Source organism: Vespa mandarinia, chromosome 10 (genome assembly GCF_050613455.1).
Source record: "Vespa mandarinia isolate Hongniang chromosome 10, ASM5061345v1, whole genome shotgun sequence".
Lineage (NCBI taxonomy): Eukaryota > Metazoa > Arthropoda > Insecta > Hymenoptera > Vespidae > Vespa > Vespa mandarinia.
Genome location: NC_140819.1, coordinates 5,824,174 through 5,838,564, shown reverse-complemented (window position 1 = coordinate 5,838,564; position 14,391 = coordinate 5,824,174). Strand labels below are relative to the sequence as shown.

General features: G+C 25.5%; 4 protein-coding genes and 1 long non-coding RNA gene across 14 annotated transcripts; 2 read left to right on the top strand and 3 right to left on the bottom strand.

Annotated features, from left to right (window-relative positions):
- Nucleotides 1-485: 485 nt before the first annotated feature.
- NiPp1 (nuclear inhibitor of protein phosphatase 1) lies at nucleotides 486-2,354 on the bottom strand. Its single transcript, XM_035876765.2, has 6 exons — nucleotides 2,323-2,354; nucleotides 2,111-2,171; nucleotides 1,886-2,039; nucleotides 1,576-1,796; nucleotides 1,288-1,491; nucleotides 486-1,196 (listed from the first exon to the last, which is right to left on the bottom strand). The coding sequence occupies exons 1-6, from the start codon at nucleotides 2,349-2,351 to the stop codon at nucleotides 834-836; spliced, it is 1,032 nt and encodes a 343-aa protein (XP_035732658.1). The 5' UTR covers nucleotides 2,352-2,354; the 3' UTR covers nucleotides 486-833.
- Nucleotides 2,355-6,086: 3,732 nt separating this feature from the next.
- Nucleotides 6,087-8,777, top strand: LOC118446276 (putative cytochrome P450 6a17). 2 transcript variants are annotated; one of them, XM_035876752.2, is made up of 6 exons: nucleotides 6,087-6,220; nucleotides 6,754-7,143; nucleotides 7,273-7,798; nucleotides 7,899-8,120; nucleotides 8,284-8,535; nucleotides 8,605-8,777. In XM_035876752.2, exons 2-6 carry the CDS (start codon nucleotides 6,811-6,813, stop codon nucleotides 8,775-8,777), a joined length of 1,506 nt encoding a protein of 501 aa, XP_035732645.2. In that variant the 5' UTR covers nucleotides 6,087-6,220; nucleotides 6,754-6,810. The 2 variants fall into 2 exon arrangements, with proteins under 2 accessions (XP_035732645.2, XP_035732646.2); XM_035876753.2 differs by having other exon boundaries at nucleotides 6,113-6,234.
- A 164-nt stretch (nucleotides 8,778-8,941) lies between these two features.
- Nucleotides 8,942-10,271, bottom strand: LOC146872716 (uncharacterized). Of its 2 annotated transcripts, none has more exons than XR_014982657.1 (3): nucleotides 10,135-10,252; nucleotides 9,186-9,771; nucleotides 8,942-9,082 (listed from the first exon to the last, which is right to left on the bottom strand). It is a non-coding gene; the product is annotated as an uncharacterized LOC146872716 (long non-coding RNA). The 2 variants fall into 2 exon arrangements; XR_014982656.1 differs by having other exon boundaries at nucleotides 8,979-9,536; nucleotides 9,745-9,771; nucleotides 10,135-10,271.
- On the top strand, nucleotides 10,230-12,310 carry LOC118446286 (uncharacterized). 2 transcript variants are annotated; one of them, XM_035876777.2, is made up of 3 exons: nucleotides 10,230-10,365; nucleotides 10,871-11,040; nucleotides 11,134-12,310. In XM_035876777.2, exons 2-3 carry the CDS (start codon nucleotides 10,881-10,883, stop codon nucleotides 11,301-11,303), a joined length of 330 nt encoding a protein of 109 aa, XP_035732670.2. In that variant the 5' UTR covers nucleotides 10,230-10,365; nucleotides 10,871-10,880; the 3' UTR covers nucleotides 11,304-12,310. The 2 variants fall into 2 exon arrangements, with proteins under 2 accessions (XP_035732670.2, XP_035732669.2); XM_035876776.2 differs by lacking the exon at nucleotides 10,230-10,365 and adding an exon at nucleotides 10,478-10,635.
- On the bottom strand, nucleotides 11,461-13,849 carry LOC118446280 (protein salvador homolog 1). 7 transcript variants are annotated; one of them, XM_085659880.1, is made up of 8 exons: nucleotides 13,743-13,849; nucleotides 13,213-13,350; nucleotides 12,959-13,032; nucleotides 12,725-12,852; nucleotides 12,385-12,618; nucleotides 12,062-12,277; nucleotides 11,673-11,978; nucleotides 11,461-11,599 (listed from the first exon to the last, which is right to left on the bottom strand). In XM_085659880.1, exons 2-8 carry the CDS (start codon nucleotides 13,301-13,303, stop codon nucleotides 11,497-11,499), a joined length of 1,152 nt encoding a protein of 383 aa, XP_085516006.1. In that variant the 5' UTR covers nucleotides 13,304-13,350; nucleotides 13,743-13,849; the 3' UTR covers nucleotides 11,461-11,496. The 7 variants fall into 7 exon arrangements, with proteins under 7 accessions (XP_085516006.1, XP_085516007.1, XP_035732657.1 ...); XM_085659881.1 differs by having other exon boundaries at nucleotides 12,062-12,283; nucleotides 12,409-12,618; XM_035876764.2 differs by having other exon boundaries at nucleotides 12,062-12,283; nucleotides 13,743-13,848.
- Between the last annotated feature and the right edge of the window lie 542 nt (nucleotides 13,850-14,391).

Here is a 14,391-nt window from a genome sequence, read left to right as displayed (position 1 = left end):
AATATATATACATATCGCTTTCTATATATATATATATATATATGCACATATCGCTAAAATTTGTAGAATTAGGAAAAGATTTTATCAATCGAAATAAAAACATTTTTATACTTAAATATATTATTTATAAATATTTTTTAAAAATCTAATATAATTACAGAATTAGTGGTATTATTGTAATAGTAGGTAAGTATTTTTTACAACACTATATAATACTGTTTTTATATGATTATCAACACTAATTCCTTGTGATTATACTTTAAACTTCTTTTCATTTTTTTTACCTTAATAATTATTTAATACCACATAAGATAGGTAATAAGTTAAATAATCTAAAGTTAATATTTTACACTAAATATATTATCACATTTGAAATTCCATCATTTTATAATTATTTTCTTTTTAATAATCTGTATAATTGTATATAATTAAAATGTTAACAAATTAACATTATAGGTTTATTATACCTATATAAGTGAATATAATTGTTATTTGTCTATTCTTTTGTATTATAGGACTGGAAAGCTAATTATTGAAATTTTTCTATCAAATATCAAATTATTATTAAAATTATAATCTATTTATCAATATGTATGTTACTTATATTTATATAGCACATAAATTGTAAATAATGAGAATTAATATTACATAAGTTTGATTTAAACACAAGTGACTGTTATGAAGAAATTATGAAGAAATGAGGGGCAACTAAAAGTTATGTAATAAATTTATAACAGTCTTCAAATATTAAGCCTATCACGAATACAGCAACGAAACAGTAGACTATATTTGCTATGCCCACGGTTAAGAAAAGTATAAAATTTTTAATACAATTATACCAAAAGCGATGGTATAGGTTTTTTCCCAGGCCAAGCTTCCTTGGCATATTTTTTCTTTTTAGGCTCCATTGCACGTGGTTCTGTGGGACCTGAAATTTCTGGTACTTGTGGTACCTCTGGTTGTACAAGATTTGGAGTCATTTCTACTTCTGGCGCTGGATTTGGTAATGCAATACCAAGTCTAGATGTTAATGATGTTAAAGCTGTAGAAAAAGGATTTATTGACAATGAAGAAGGTGTAAATTGTTCTGGTGGAAGATCATGATAAAGTTGTGGTGTGGTTGACGTAGGTTGTAAATGTTTTAAAGGATGATGATCTTCTGACAATGATATCAATCCACCTTCCATACGCATTCTCTATATTGTAAAATATAAAACCATTAGTATATTGTACCATACAAGTTAATCATAACTTTATCAGATTATAATTAATAATATATACACAAACCTTGCTTGGAACTACAGTTGTTTGTACAAGATTACGAAATCTACCAACAGACGGATCTACATCTTCTGGATTAATAACTTCCTCATCGTCATTAAAAGTTATACCTTTTTTCTTTCGTTTTCTAGTACTTTTATGCATTTCATCATCTGTGATACCAAGCATGGATATGCGTCGATTATGTGCCGTATTGAATTCTGTTAAATTCTAAAAATTAATGTATTATTGATTATTCTATATTTTACAACATTATAATTTATTTATCATATTTGTTAGATATAAGATACATACATCAAGTTCTGTTTCTGTTTCAGGTAAACCTAATAAACCACCGGTATCAGCATCTTCTGAAAGTTTTTCTAATTCTTCAATAATAGGTCTTGTACCAGTTTGTGGTCGTTCCCTGATAATATAATATCGTGTAGATGCTCCAAAATGAAATGTACTATCAATAGGAAGTTGTGTTGGTTTATGCGCTTCTAAGCGCATATTACCAATAAATGTTCCATGTGCTAATAGATAAATAGTAACAATTAATGATAATATATGGTCATAAAATATATAAATATATTTTTAAATAATTTTCTAATTAATGACTTACTACTGCCCAAATCCACTAAAAATGCTCTGTGAAGATGTTTATGATAAACAAGTGCAGCATGAACTCGAGAACAGGAAGCATGATCGATACAAAAATCATTTAATTGTTGATTGCGACCAAACAAGTAACATCTTTTCTCATCCACCATTAATTTCTATAATAAAAATTACATTTTAAAAATATTTATTAATATGTATTTTAAGGATATGTAATATATTATTTTACCTGTATTAATTTATCATTTTTCAATACATCCAAATGTAAACCAACTGGAGGCTTACCAGCCCTGAAAACATAACCTAGTTATGAATAACTACTCGAAATCTATTATATCCATGTAATAAGGATAAGTTAATAATACTTTTAGATATATTAACTTTGAGTATAATACACTTTTGGATAAATTATTATTAACATTATTAAAATTTGACACACACCAGTTTGGAACTTCATAATGATTTGCCATAACTACTTGTCAATACAGAGTAGCACTCGAAACATATAGAATATTTCAATAAATTTAGAAATAGACGTCTTTAATAATTTCAATAATATAAGTATTTGTTTTGTTGAAATTTGTTGAGTAAAATCCACTGTATCGTTACCGATCAACATGTTTAGTAAACGTAGGCCGAGCAGACGCCATGTTTTCCATGATTAAAATATTGCGTTTTATTTGAAAGTTAAATTAAGATTATAATAGTTTGAGATTTTTACTAGTTAATTTTTATCATTAATTAATAAAGATATATATGATATATAACCAATGAGTTCTATTTTTATTTTTAAACTATAATAAAATTTTCAAAAGAAAATAATAATTAATAATATAGTGTTAAAAAAGAAAAAAAGAAAAGAAAATGTTATGTGTTATAAATCTGTTGGTAACACTGTTGGCATTGGCCTACAACAGATTGCACGATTGATTCGATTATGGCTTTTTTCGATATAATGATATTTTCAATAAAGTGATTAGCATACAAGTTAAAATTACTTTATTTATATTTATTTTAAATGCCACAGTTTTGTTGACGAATTAATTTACATTTTAAGTGTTATTTTTAAAGAAAATGACAAATTTCAATGAACTTTGTATCAAGCTTACTCAACATATTCGTATCCTAATTACTAGTTGCTTCGTTCACTTCACTTTAACTGCCGGCAAATAAATTATTCTTCGTACTTCGACTTTGATCGACGAGAAATTATGTGAAAAAAAAATAAAAAAAAAATAAAAAAATAAAAAAATTACCCTCAGCTCGGAGCTTTTTCCTTCTTGGAGATGAATGATCGGAGATGAATTACCGAACAGTTTAAGGACATAATGTAAAGATAAGCGTTTAATATAACATTTAGCGATTAGTTAGGTAGCTGTAGTTGCCATTATTTTAAAGTATAATACATTACATGAAATTTTATGAAATTTAAATATGTTTAAATGTAAATCCTCGATAAATCATTATTCATATTTTAAAAAAATATTTCATTCTCATTCTTTCCTCGATCTCTTCACTATTCTAATAATTTATAAAAATTTAAAAAATGAAATATACAATAGATCATACAACAAGAAAGGATAAATTATTCCTATAAATCATCTTTGAAAGTAACACATTCGAGAATATATTATCTAGAATATCAATCATATTGAATATCTTATAAATTGAATTTAATAAATTATGAAAATTTATATTATTAAAGGCTAAGTATTTTTGAAATATATCACAGTATAAAGTTATTCGTTCGATAGTAATAGTACATATCACATTGATATATTGCAAGTAATATCGACCCAGATTCTTATCATTTGGATGTGGTTTCGTACGGAAACTCAATTATTAATAAAAATGTAATAAATGTCCTAAAATAAAACAATGACTAGAGAGGAATAAATTTGATGATGAATAACCTAAAAAGTATACAAACTTTTATACTATTCTATATAATAATAAATCTCCTATAATATTAAATTAATTATGATAAAATTGAAATGAATATGTTTTCTTTAATAAAATGCGTAATTAAATCAATATTAATCAACGCTTTCATAGATTTGTACTAGTTGAAATACTCTATAAGAATGGAAGATCTCTTTTCTTTTCAATCCTTGAAAGAGTTCAATCGTTCGATTATTTTTTTTTTTTTGCTTTTGACCGTAGAATTACCTAAAAATACATTTATGTATTTGTAAAAATTGTATTGTAAAAATACATTTATGTATTACTGAGTATGTAAATATTATTTATCGCTTTATGTTAATAAAAAGAAGTAAATTTATCTGTACATATACAAAGAGGAAGTACATATATATAACGCGTGGTAATGTGTTATTCTAACTCATCAAATTCTTGATAATCTGAAAAATATGAAATCATATTAAACAGAATATGATGAAAAGTGTGTACGTATATATATATATATGAGTATGTGTTTTGTATTTGAAAAAAAATAATATTTCGTCGAATTTTTATCTATACACATCGAATAAATATGTCATTTATGATCAAAATAATGTATCATAATTCGATAATAATTGTATATAATTAAGAATGTTCAAGAAGAAAAAATGAAAAAGAAACATATATGTATGTAAGTATATGGCGAATTAATATTTTGAAATGTATATAAGTGACGGGAATATTAAAGTAATCACGAAAAATTACATTTACTTTCGGATAATAATAACCTATATAAATTCCAAGAACTGAAACATTATATTGATCTATATAATTTTTTAGAAAATACCTGCATTCGAAGCAAACAACGGAAAAAAGGAAACTTGTATATTTTTGCATATATGCAAATGAATGTTGAGTTCGGCGCAATGCATTGATACATTCATAACAACCATATCTCTAACACATAATATATATACATGCATAAACTCTTCGTAAAATTTCTGAAAGTTTGAATTATCTATGGATATATTAAAAGAGGATTTACGGTAGAAAAAACTGCTAATTACTTATAATTAATGAGGACGATACGGATAACCGTCTGATTCAGTATAAGCTGAAACAATGATAACGTTATTTACGAATTATGAAGATGGTTAAACAATTTTCGCGGCGCATATTAATTGCGTTACCATAGAAATATTACGTGTTAATAAATATTAGGTAGATTGGAAAGTAATGTCGCTTTCTTAAATTAAATTCAAAAGAATACATTTTTAACAAGTTTTTATTTTTAATCACGATCAAATATCGACATGCGCAGAAACGACATTACTTTCCGGTCCATCTAATATATTAATTTCTATTAACATATTATTAAAAAACAAAGAATAGCATAGAATATAATATTTAATCTCAAAAAAAAATCATTAAAAATTGTTATCAATCGTTTTATTACAATAATAGACGATTATTTTGTATTAAGATATATAAAATAAGTTCCCGCCACAAATACATAGATTCCCGTACTTTCTTCTCTCTTCTACATCGATAGTCAAAAAGTAACTTATTAATAAATCAAATAATAAATGAATTTATCTTTTTTTTTATGATTAATCTCTTTTGTAAATATTTCAGAAAGAATGATATTTTATTATACTTATCTATAAATTGATCTATATATATTAATTAATAAATAATTTATATTTATTACAGATATTTATTACGAACTCGGTGGTAATCAAAAGTTCTAATAGTTTCTTGAAGAAGAAGCGTAAACGAAGATGTAATTAATTGGAATAAGGTTTGAAAAAGGAAGACTTTTGTTTATATTTTCGAACATTATTAATCTATATAAATTCTAAGAATGATCAATACAATTAGAAAGATTAATTGTCTCTTACTCTTTACCTATCATACATTTGTAATATAACGTCATATGAAATGGAACATCATTAACTTAAACAAATTATCATTTCATCTAAAATTTGTTTATACATATTCTTTTATTGGATTCTAAAATATATTCATCAATAGTTATGTTTAAAAAACTTTAGTTATCTTTGAAGAACTTTAAAAATATGTTTAATTCTGACATTTTTTAATAATTTCTTTTTTACATTTTACTTTGCAATATTTTTCACCGTTCAAATGAGAAAGATGCCCTTGACGATAAATAATGAATAAATATATATGCTAAGATCGATATGCATTTTTACATATTTAATAGAGTTTATATCTTGGCACCTAAGAAGATAACATATATATATATATATATATATATATATATATATATATATATATCTTTCTCTCTGCTTATTTAACAATAGAATACGAACATAACGTTCATTCACTGTTCAATGGGTCAACGGATTTCAAACAAGAAAAAAAATCACATGATTAAATCCTCCTCGCGTGCAGTAACAACATCAATAGCAGTGTGAGCTGTGATAAGTAATATTACAAATAACAAAATTTCACTTTCATCGTCATTTCGTAATTCAATATTACCATTAACACTCGTATGTTAAATTGCTTAATATTACAAATCAATTCGTAATATTTTTGATGTTAGTTATGATGTTAATTATGAATTATAAAAATAATATTGTCAATTATTTCATATAAAATAAAAAAAAAAAAAAATCATGATTGAGTTTCAAATTAGATTTAAAATAAATGGAATGGTAAATGTATACGCAGCTATAATACATTAGATAAATGTGCATACAATAAGAAGAATTGAAATTGATATCTAATTGATATTAAATTGATTAGCTTGATATATTTTTGTCTCTTATTTATAATAGATCTGAAATTTATTTTACATATTACAATTTTACATAATACATTTGAAATTTATAATACATCTTTTGTCGTTATTTATAATACAACTGAATACAATTATTATACTCTGTCAACATTACATTTTATATTTTAAATAGAATAAATTCTCTTAATATTATTTTGCAGATATAAAGATATCGAGTAATAACATCGAAGTGATCGTCACGCGTTGAAGATAACAATATGGCAGGAATATTTGAAATATTTTGCGGCCTTACTTTAATTTTTTTTTTGTATTACTATCTGACCTCGACGTTCGATTACTGGAAGGTCCGTGGTGTAAAAGGACCTCAACCCATTCTTCTGTTTGGCAATATCAAGGATATATTGTTTTATAAGATAAATATGGCAGAATATTTAAGTAATATTTACCATTTTTACAAAGACGAACCGTGTGTCGGCATCTTCTTTAGAAGTAAACCAATACTCATCCTAAGAGATCCGCAATTAATAAAGGACATTTTAATTAAAGACTTTTCCAGTTTCTCTCAACGAGGCATATTCATAACGAAAAAGGTATATTTTCTTATTGTATAATTATGCCGATAATTATAACGGTAAATTGAATTAAAAAATTCAAAGGAAAATAAAACAGCGATCTGTAATATTCATTATCCATTATTACATTTTATTTTACTATTAAAGGTAGATCCACTGTCAGAAAATCTCGTTTTTCTCGAAACATTAAAATGGAGACAGTTAAGGAATAAATTAACAACTGTGTTTACTTCTATTAAATTAAAGGAAATGTTTCCATTGATGAAGATAAGTACAGATCATTTGGAGCAATATATTAATAAGATACCTGATAACTATATCCTTGACATTAATGAATTAAATGCTAAATACACTATAGATATAATAAGTAGTTGTGCATTCGGCATTGAAACAAATATATTTAACGATGGAGAAAATGAATTTTGGAAAATAGCTAAAGAAATATTTGAGGTCAATACAATAAGTTTACTGAAACAAAATCTGCAAATATATTTTCCGAAATTGTACAATCAACTCAACTTTTTATTCACAAATGTTCGTCTAACTTCTTTCTTTGTAAATATAGTTAAAAATACAATAGAATACAGAATAAAAAATAACATCGTTAGAAACGATTTCATAAATATAATAATGGAATTGAAAAAAAACTCGAAAAACTTTAGCGAAGAGATCGGTAAGATTAAAAATTTTTCTAGATTTATCTATTTTTATCGAAAATATTAAAAACATTAGGATATATTATTTAATTAAATATTTATTTATATGTATTTCAGAATTAACGGATACATTTTGTGCCGCTCAAGCGTTCATGTTTTTTGTAGCTGGTTTTGAAACAACTTCCTTAGCTATGACCTTTACCCTTTACGAATTAGCTCAAAATCATACCATACAAGATGAAGTTCGCAAAGAAATCAATGAAGTATTTGAACAAAATAACGGTACCTTAAATATCGAATCTATAAAAGATCTGAAATATTTACATGCGTCATTTAAAGGTACGTATGGCAAATAATAATTCATTATTTATAAAAAAAAATCGAATTATAAATTATCATTAATCATTAAAATAATCTCTGTGTGTGAGTGTGTATTTATGCAAATATAGTCGAGTTATTTTTTTTAAGTAGTATTGGTAATACGCCAAATATAAAATTTTAGAAGCACTAAGGAAATATCCATCAATAACATATTTACATAGAGAATGTACGACATCTTCTTACACATTGAAAGGCACTAATATTACTATACAGAAGAATCAAAAAATTTTGATACCGATACTCGGATTACATTACGATCCAAAAATTTATCCGAATCCAGATGTTTTTGATCCTGAACGATTTATGACCAAAAATAATGCAATTAAAAATGAAATATATCTACCTTTTGGTTCTGGACCTCGTAATTGCTACGGTAAGAAAATTATCGTAAAAATCAAAATATTCACATTAAATGAATAATATAATTTGTATCATTGTGCAGGAGAAAAATTTGCGTTTCATCAAACGACACTTGGACTGGCAACATTATTACGGAATTGTAAATTCGATATTTGTGAAAAAACAAAAATTCCATTTACGCGTCTTCCGTCACATTTGTTCTTACGACCAGCTGGTGGAATATATTTGAAAATAAGTAAAATTAATGAAAAATAATAGAATTCCCTTGTTATAAAATACATTGTAAAATTAATTCCATTATCATTAACAAATAATCATTGATAAATAAGATTACTTTGTTAACATTTAAACAATTGACCAACATTACAAAAATTATAAGATGCAATTGATATAAAATAAATTCAATCTATCAAATAAAATGAAATAAAATCAAAATTTGGACAAACATAAATCATGTACTTGGAAGGGTATAATTAATAAATAAAATTATTTTACTAATATTTAAACGCTAATATCTCTATTTAACGTCGGGGCCTGAATTCTTTCTAAACTCATGTCACCTTAAAAATAAGGATAGAGTTTTTAAATTAGAGTTTCACTCAGCTCGTGGGTTTTCAATCATAATAACCTTCATGTAGTAAAATCAGAATTGATAGTACTCACAGTAATTACTTTAATATCTCTCAGGTAGGATCCTTGGATGAGATCCTCGATTGTAGGCCCTTGCATTTTCTTTCGAAAAGGATGACTCGAGCTCCTGTTTTGATGTTCGGCACGTGACATATTAAATTTTCCAAATTCATTCAGATTTCTTGTTGAGGGATCGATCTGTTTATCGATTGACGGAGCTTTCATTAAAGAATCGAATTCTTCTCGTACGAGCGTTCTATCATCGATGAACCGATCAATTGGAGAAGATTCGTTATATCGACGAAGGTCCAATGTAACGTGATAGGGCTTGGTTCATCATGGTGCGATTGGATTTACACATGGAAATTTTTTATTCTTTCCGTACTAGTAAATTAAGAGAGATATCCATTATTCCGTATGATTACTGGCGCATTTGTCGATGAGCACATGCGTGGATGTTCGCAGGCGCAAGAACTGCGCTTTGATTGTTGATATACCAAAAGCACGACCGTTATGTATGTTATATGAAGCTGACGATTGTTGAAAGTTAGTCGAAAATTGTAGAGCTTTCCATAAGCGCGGTCTCACTCACCTTCTGTTAGTTGAGAAAGTACTGAAACTATCGAAAAGGAATATAAAATTTCATACTTAAGTTATATGCAAATATACTTTCCAAAATATTTTCTTTTTATATAATAATAGATATTAAAGTATTGTTATTATTTTTTAATAATAATAATAATAATAATAGTATAAATTAATAGAGTATTCGATAAGCTTGATCTTTTATATTTTACGTTTTATATTTTATAAATTATATGTTTGATAGCAAGTAATATTGAACTACGAACGATTTAAATATATTCAGGCTATTTGTTATTGTTTACCTAGAAACAAAAATATAAAGTTTAATTGAAAAGTATTTCTTAATTGTACAATTTATCTATAGAAAAGTATAATCTGGTATATAATTTTTTCTTACTTTTCTGATGTACTATTAAATTTAGTACATATAATATTTTTGTCACGCACTAACCCATTTGATTGATTTAACTGAAAGTTAAGTTGATTGAGTAAGTATACTCTACAGAAGGTTATATAACGAAACAATAGGCTCATAGTGGGGGACAGTGTTTCCCTATTTGGCTTCTGGTTCAAAATTTGTTTTGTTCCTGAAATCGCACATACTTATATGTGCGATAAATAAATGAAGGTGATGATAAACTTTATATAATCTGATGTTTTATATAAAATAAAAATAATAAAAATCTACTATGAAAACAAATTTTGTGTGTTAGTGTTAGGTTAAGTCAATGAAATGGATCAAATATTCAAGATTTTACGTATACATTCAAATAGTTACGTAAAAATCAATGAAAGTCAGTCAAGTCTTGTTAGTTCTAAGCATATCAATATTCAAAAGTATCTGAATATTAATTTGAAAAATTCATGAAATACATTCTATTAAAGACAATAAAATAAGGTTATTTTATCGTTTAAATACTATAAAGAAATATAAGTAATACAAAGTAAAATATATTATGTTTATAGGTTATGTAATTGCATTAGTTTTGATACGTGTTTCAGTTAACTCATTTATATCAATATTTGATAAATTATAGTTGTAAATTAATATATTTAGGATATTATATAATTATTTATCATACATTTTTATATAAATAATTGTAATTTTTCTAAATCATTAATTTCATTTTTAGATACGTAAATATGATTTTTTCACGTTATATTAAAAAGTTAGATCGAGCAACGAAAGAAAAAATACGATTAAGATTAGCTATGGCTTATGCAATAATAGCATGGAATGGATTTGCAATTGGTTTATACATGTTATCTAATGGACGACATGAAACTTCGGATACACCGAAAGGTACTTTTTAATCTATTTAATTTTTGTTTTGCTTTATTAGATTTATTCAATGATCAGATAAACTCTAAACATTATGTTATGATATATATATAGGTTTAACCAGAGTACTTGATTCCAATACAGAAGCAAGTAAAGTTATTCGGATAAAAGGATTTAATATAGTAGAAAATACTGTATATGATAAAAACAAACTTGATGAAATTCGTCATAATATTATAAACAGTCATAATAATACTCCTGATGATGAAGATTCTGACTTCTAAATTTTATTATAAAGCATAATAATAAGAGGATAGATGTATATAATAATAAAATATAATTAAAATAATAAGTATTATTTGTTATTTACAAATTTAAAGAATATCAGGATATTTGTTGACACATTAATTTAACAAAGGAACCAATAACTCAGTCAATAACAATAGATAAGTTGCCTGCAATCATATCATATGAAACTTAAGGAAGAGATCGTCGTAAAGCTATTGCACCTGACGAAGAATTTCCTGTTTCAGGATTTAAATCTTTCAATCTTTGTTCCATTTCACATAACAAAGCTGACCTATTGAAATTTTTTCATATTATTTATTTATATAAATTAATTTATATTGTAAAATTATCTTCATATTGCAAACCTGTATTCTTCATATCTCATAACCACTTCTTCCAATTCTTGTTTGTAAAGTCTTGTCAGCATTGCATTGAAACAATCAAGTTCTGGTAAACGAAAGAGCTCCCATCGTAATTTACGATCTAATGCAATGGATGCTCTACTATACACATACAACCAATGAGGAATTTCTTCATTAAGATACGGATTCGCTGGTACTAAGACACTGTGAGAATGAAAATGTGTATGTCTAGGAGGTGATACTACTCTTATAGCTTGTACTTCGTGCGGATAACATGGATGCTCATATTGCGCTTGTCTTGTTATGTGACTGCAAATAATATGAGATTATTAATTATACAGATAGGATGAATTATGTAATAGATAACACAGCAATGATCACTAATCACTCACTTAACATAATAGACACCATATTCTGGTGATTCTATTCTTTCCCAGCCAGTGGGCAAACCTTCTTTTTCTAGAGGATGCGACCAATGAGTAGTTTTTGTATTATGATCTATATAATACTTTCTACCTCTAAGTGTAAAATCTACCGACCAACCAGGCGGTAAAGGTAATTCTTCTTGTTGTTCGCTTCTAGAACTTGATCTTTCTGACTGACATCTACTATATCTTTAAAAATGTTCACATTTTTTTTTTTAATAAAATAACAATAATTACTAGATTAATATTTTAATTAATATTTTAATTTTAATCATTATTATTGAATATACCCGGCATTTTGACGATATACTGACTGATTATATTCTTCATAACCTGTATCTACATCAAATGGTAAATAAGGCACTTGTGGAGTCTGAACACGGTCCAGATGATATTCAGACCCAGCATATTGATTGACATAAGTATGTGATACAGCAGGTGATAATCCTGAATGATATAATGGTGTAGCAGTACGAGAAGACATACCTTCATTTAATCCAGTATTAACAGAGAGACCTGCAAATCTAATAAAATAAAATGTTATATATTAATATTATTTCTAAATCTCAAGTGTTTATGCAATAAAAATAATAACTTTTCATATCTGAATTTTAACATATTAAACATTACCTTTGCGCTAAGTCTGGGACTGAACTATTTGGAGTATATTTTCCTTCGTGGCTACCTAATCCAACAGCGCTCATTGTAGTTTTTGTATTTCCAAATTTTTGTACTATACTTGGTTGTTGTGGAATAGACTATAAAAAATATATCTATCTATATTGACTTCTATTCGTGATCATATATTTACCATATTTTAAAAAAATCTAACATTTGAAATGAATATAAATCAGTATAATTTACCATCGATGATGGTATTGTAGGATGATTTCGTCGTCTTACTCTTCTGTTTGGTTCTGTCGTCCATACATTGATAACTAAAAAGAAACAAAATAATAATAAACTATAAGACTTATTCTTATATTTATACATTATTATATTATATTATTACTTTTTATATTTATACAATAATATATTATGTACTTTTAATAATACAATTTAATTTTTTAAGGTATTTTTTTTTTTTTTTAATAATCTAAAACAAAAATTTATCTTACTTGGCATCTCAGGCGGTGTCTCTTTCTTAATATATTTGCCCACAACTCCTTCTTTTATTGTTCTTAAGTCTTTATTTTTTCGCGACAACATTGTAATTAACTGTAAAACTCTTCGTATGTCACAAAATATATAGTAATCTGAAATATTTTATTAATCTGCATTATATTAATAATACATTATTATTGGATTTTAACGACTATGTCACTACAAATTAGTGGTTACATTTTTAATATCAACTTCTTATTTATTATATATCATTAATACAATATATATATATATATATATATATATATATATACATATATATATACATATATATATATATGTATATACAATAATGTACTTTTTATTAGAAATCAATTTTCATTTCGATTTATAATCATAAAAATCGATATTTTATCTTCGAGTAATCAAATAATCTAAACATTTTGTTCATATAAATTAAACTCATTTTTATGAGTATAACAAAAATATCAAATTAATTATGCCCGATATAGTGAAAACGAAACTAAATGAAAAAGTCACTGACATAGAATGTAACAATACCAATTTAACACCAAAATTTGACAACAACAATGACAATGAATTCGTCAACGAATAAAATTAAGCTTTGCATAGAAGAACTATTATTGGAATATTCAATTCTTATACCAAGAAGTTGTGTTTCAATGCGATTGGTCAATTAAAGGATCCTTTTGATTCGTTGATAATTACCAGGTACGTACGTAAGAAAATTGAATTTAAATAGTTTATACAATATTTTTTTTATATTTAATTTAACACAATTTTTTTTCTTTGTAAAATTTATATCATTAACATTAAATGTTCTTTAGTAAAAATACAAAATTGTGATAATTTTCATATTTATATTCATTTTTTTTCTCTCAAATAATTAATAACATTGTGGCATTATAAATTTCATAATAAAAAAAAAAAGGAAAAAAAACAACTATAAATTATTTCATTATTTTACATTTATCGATTTAAGATAATATAGTAACTTTTTAGATGTCAATATGAATAAATAGTAAAATTAAAATACTTACCTCCTACTACTCACCGGATCAGAATTAAAACATATAAAAAAATTCACTTTTATCCTGGAATCATAAGCACGATATATAAATTAATGCGGCACGCTCTTTCTGGTACTAATATTATAGAAAAAAAATTTTGTC

Coding starts and splice junctions, on each gene's coding strand:
- NiPp1 (XM_035876765.2), bottom strand. CDS start 2,351: ATGGCAAATCATTATGAAGTTCCAAACTG. Junction 1,492..1,575: donor AAACAGAAACAGAACTTGAT/GTATGTATCTTA, acceptor ATTAATTTTTAG/AATTTAACAGAATTCAATAC. Junction 1,197..1,287: donor CAACTGTAGTTCCAAGCAAG/GTTTGTGTATAT, acceptor TTTACAATATAG/AGAATGCGTATGGAAGGTGG.
- LOC118446276 (XM_035876752.2), top strand. CDS start 6,811: ATGGCAGGAATATTTGAAATATTTTGCGGCCTTACTTTAATTTTTTTT. Junction 7,144..7,272: donor GCATATTCATAACGAAAAAG/GTATATTTTCTT, acceptor TTACTATTAAAG/GTAGATCCACTGTCAGAAAA. Junction 7,799..7,898: donor AAACTTTAGCGAAGAGATCG/GTAAGATTAAAA, acceptor TATGTATTTCAG/AATTAACGGATACATTTTGT.
- LOC118446286 (XM_035876777.2), top strand. CDS start 10,881: ATGATTTTTTCACGTTATATTAAAAAGTTAGATCGAGCAACGAAAGAA. Junction 11,041..11,133: donor AACTTCGGATACACCGAAAG/GTACTTTTTAAT, acceptor ATATATATATAG/GTTTAACCAGAGTACTTGAT.
- LOC118446280 (XM_035876764.2), bottom strand. CDS start 13,303: ATGTTGTCGCGAAAAAATAAAGACTTAAGAACAATAAAAGAAGGAGTT. Junction 13,033..13,212: donor GACACCGCCTGAGATGCCAA/GTAAGATAAATT, acceptor GTTTCTTTTTAG/TTATCAATGTATGGACGACA. Junction 11,600..11,672: donor ATGAGATATGAAGAATACAG/GTTTGCAATATG, acceptor AAATTTCAATAG/GTCAGCTTTGTTATGTGAAA.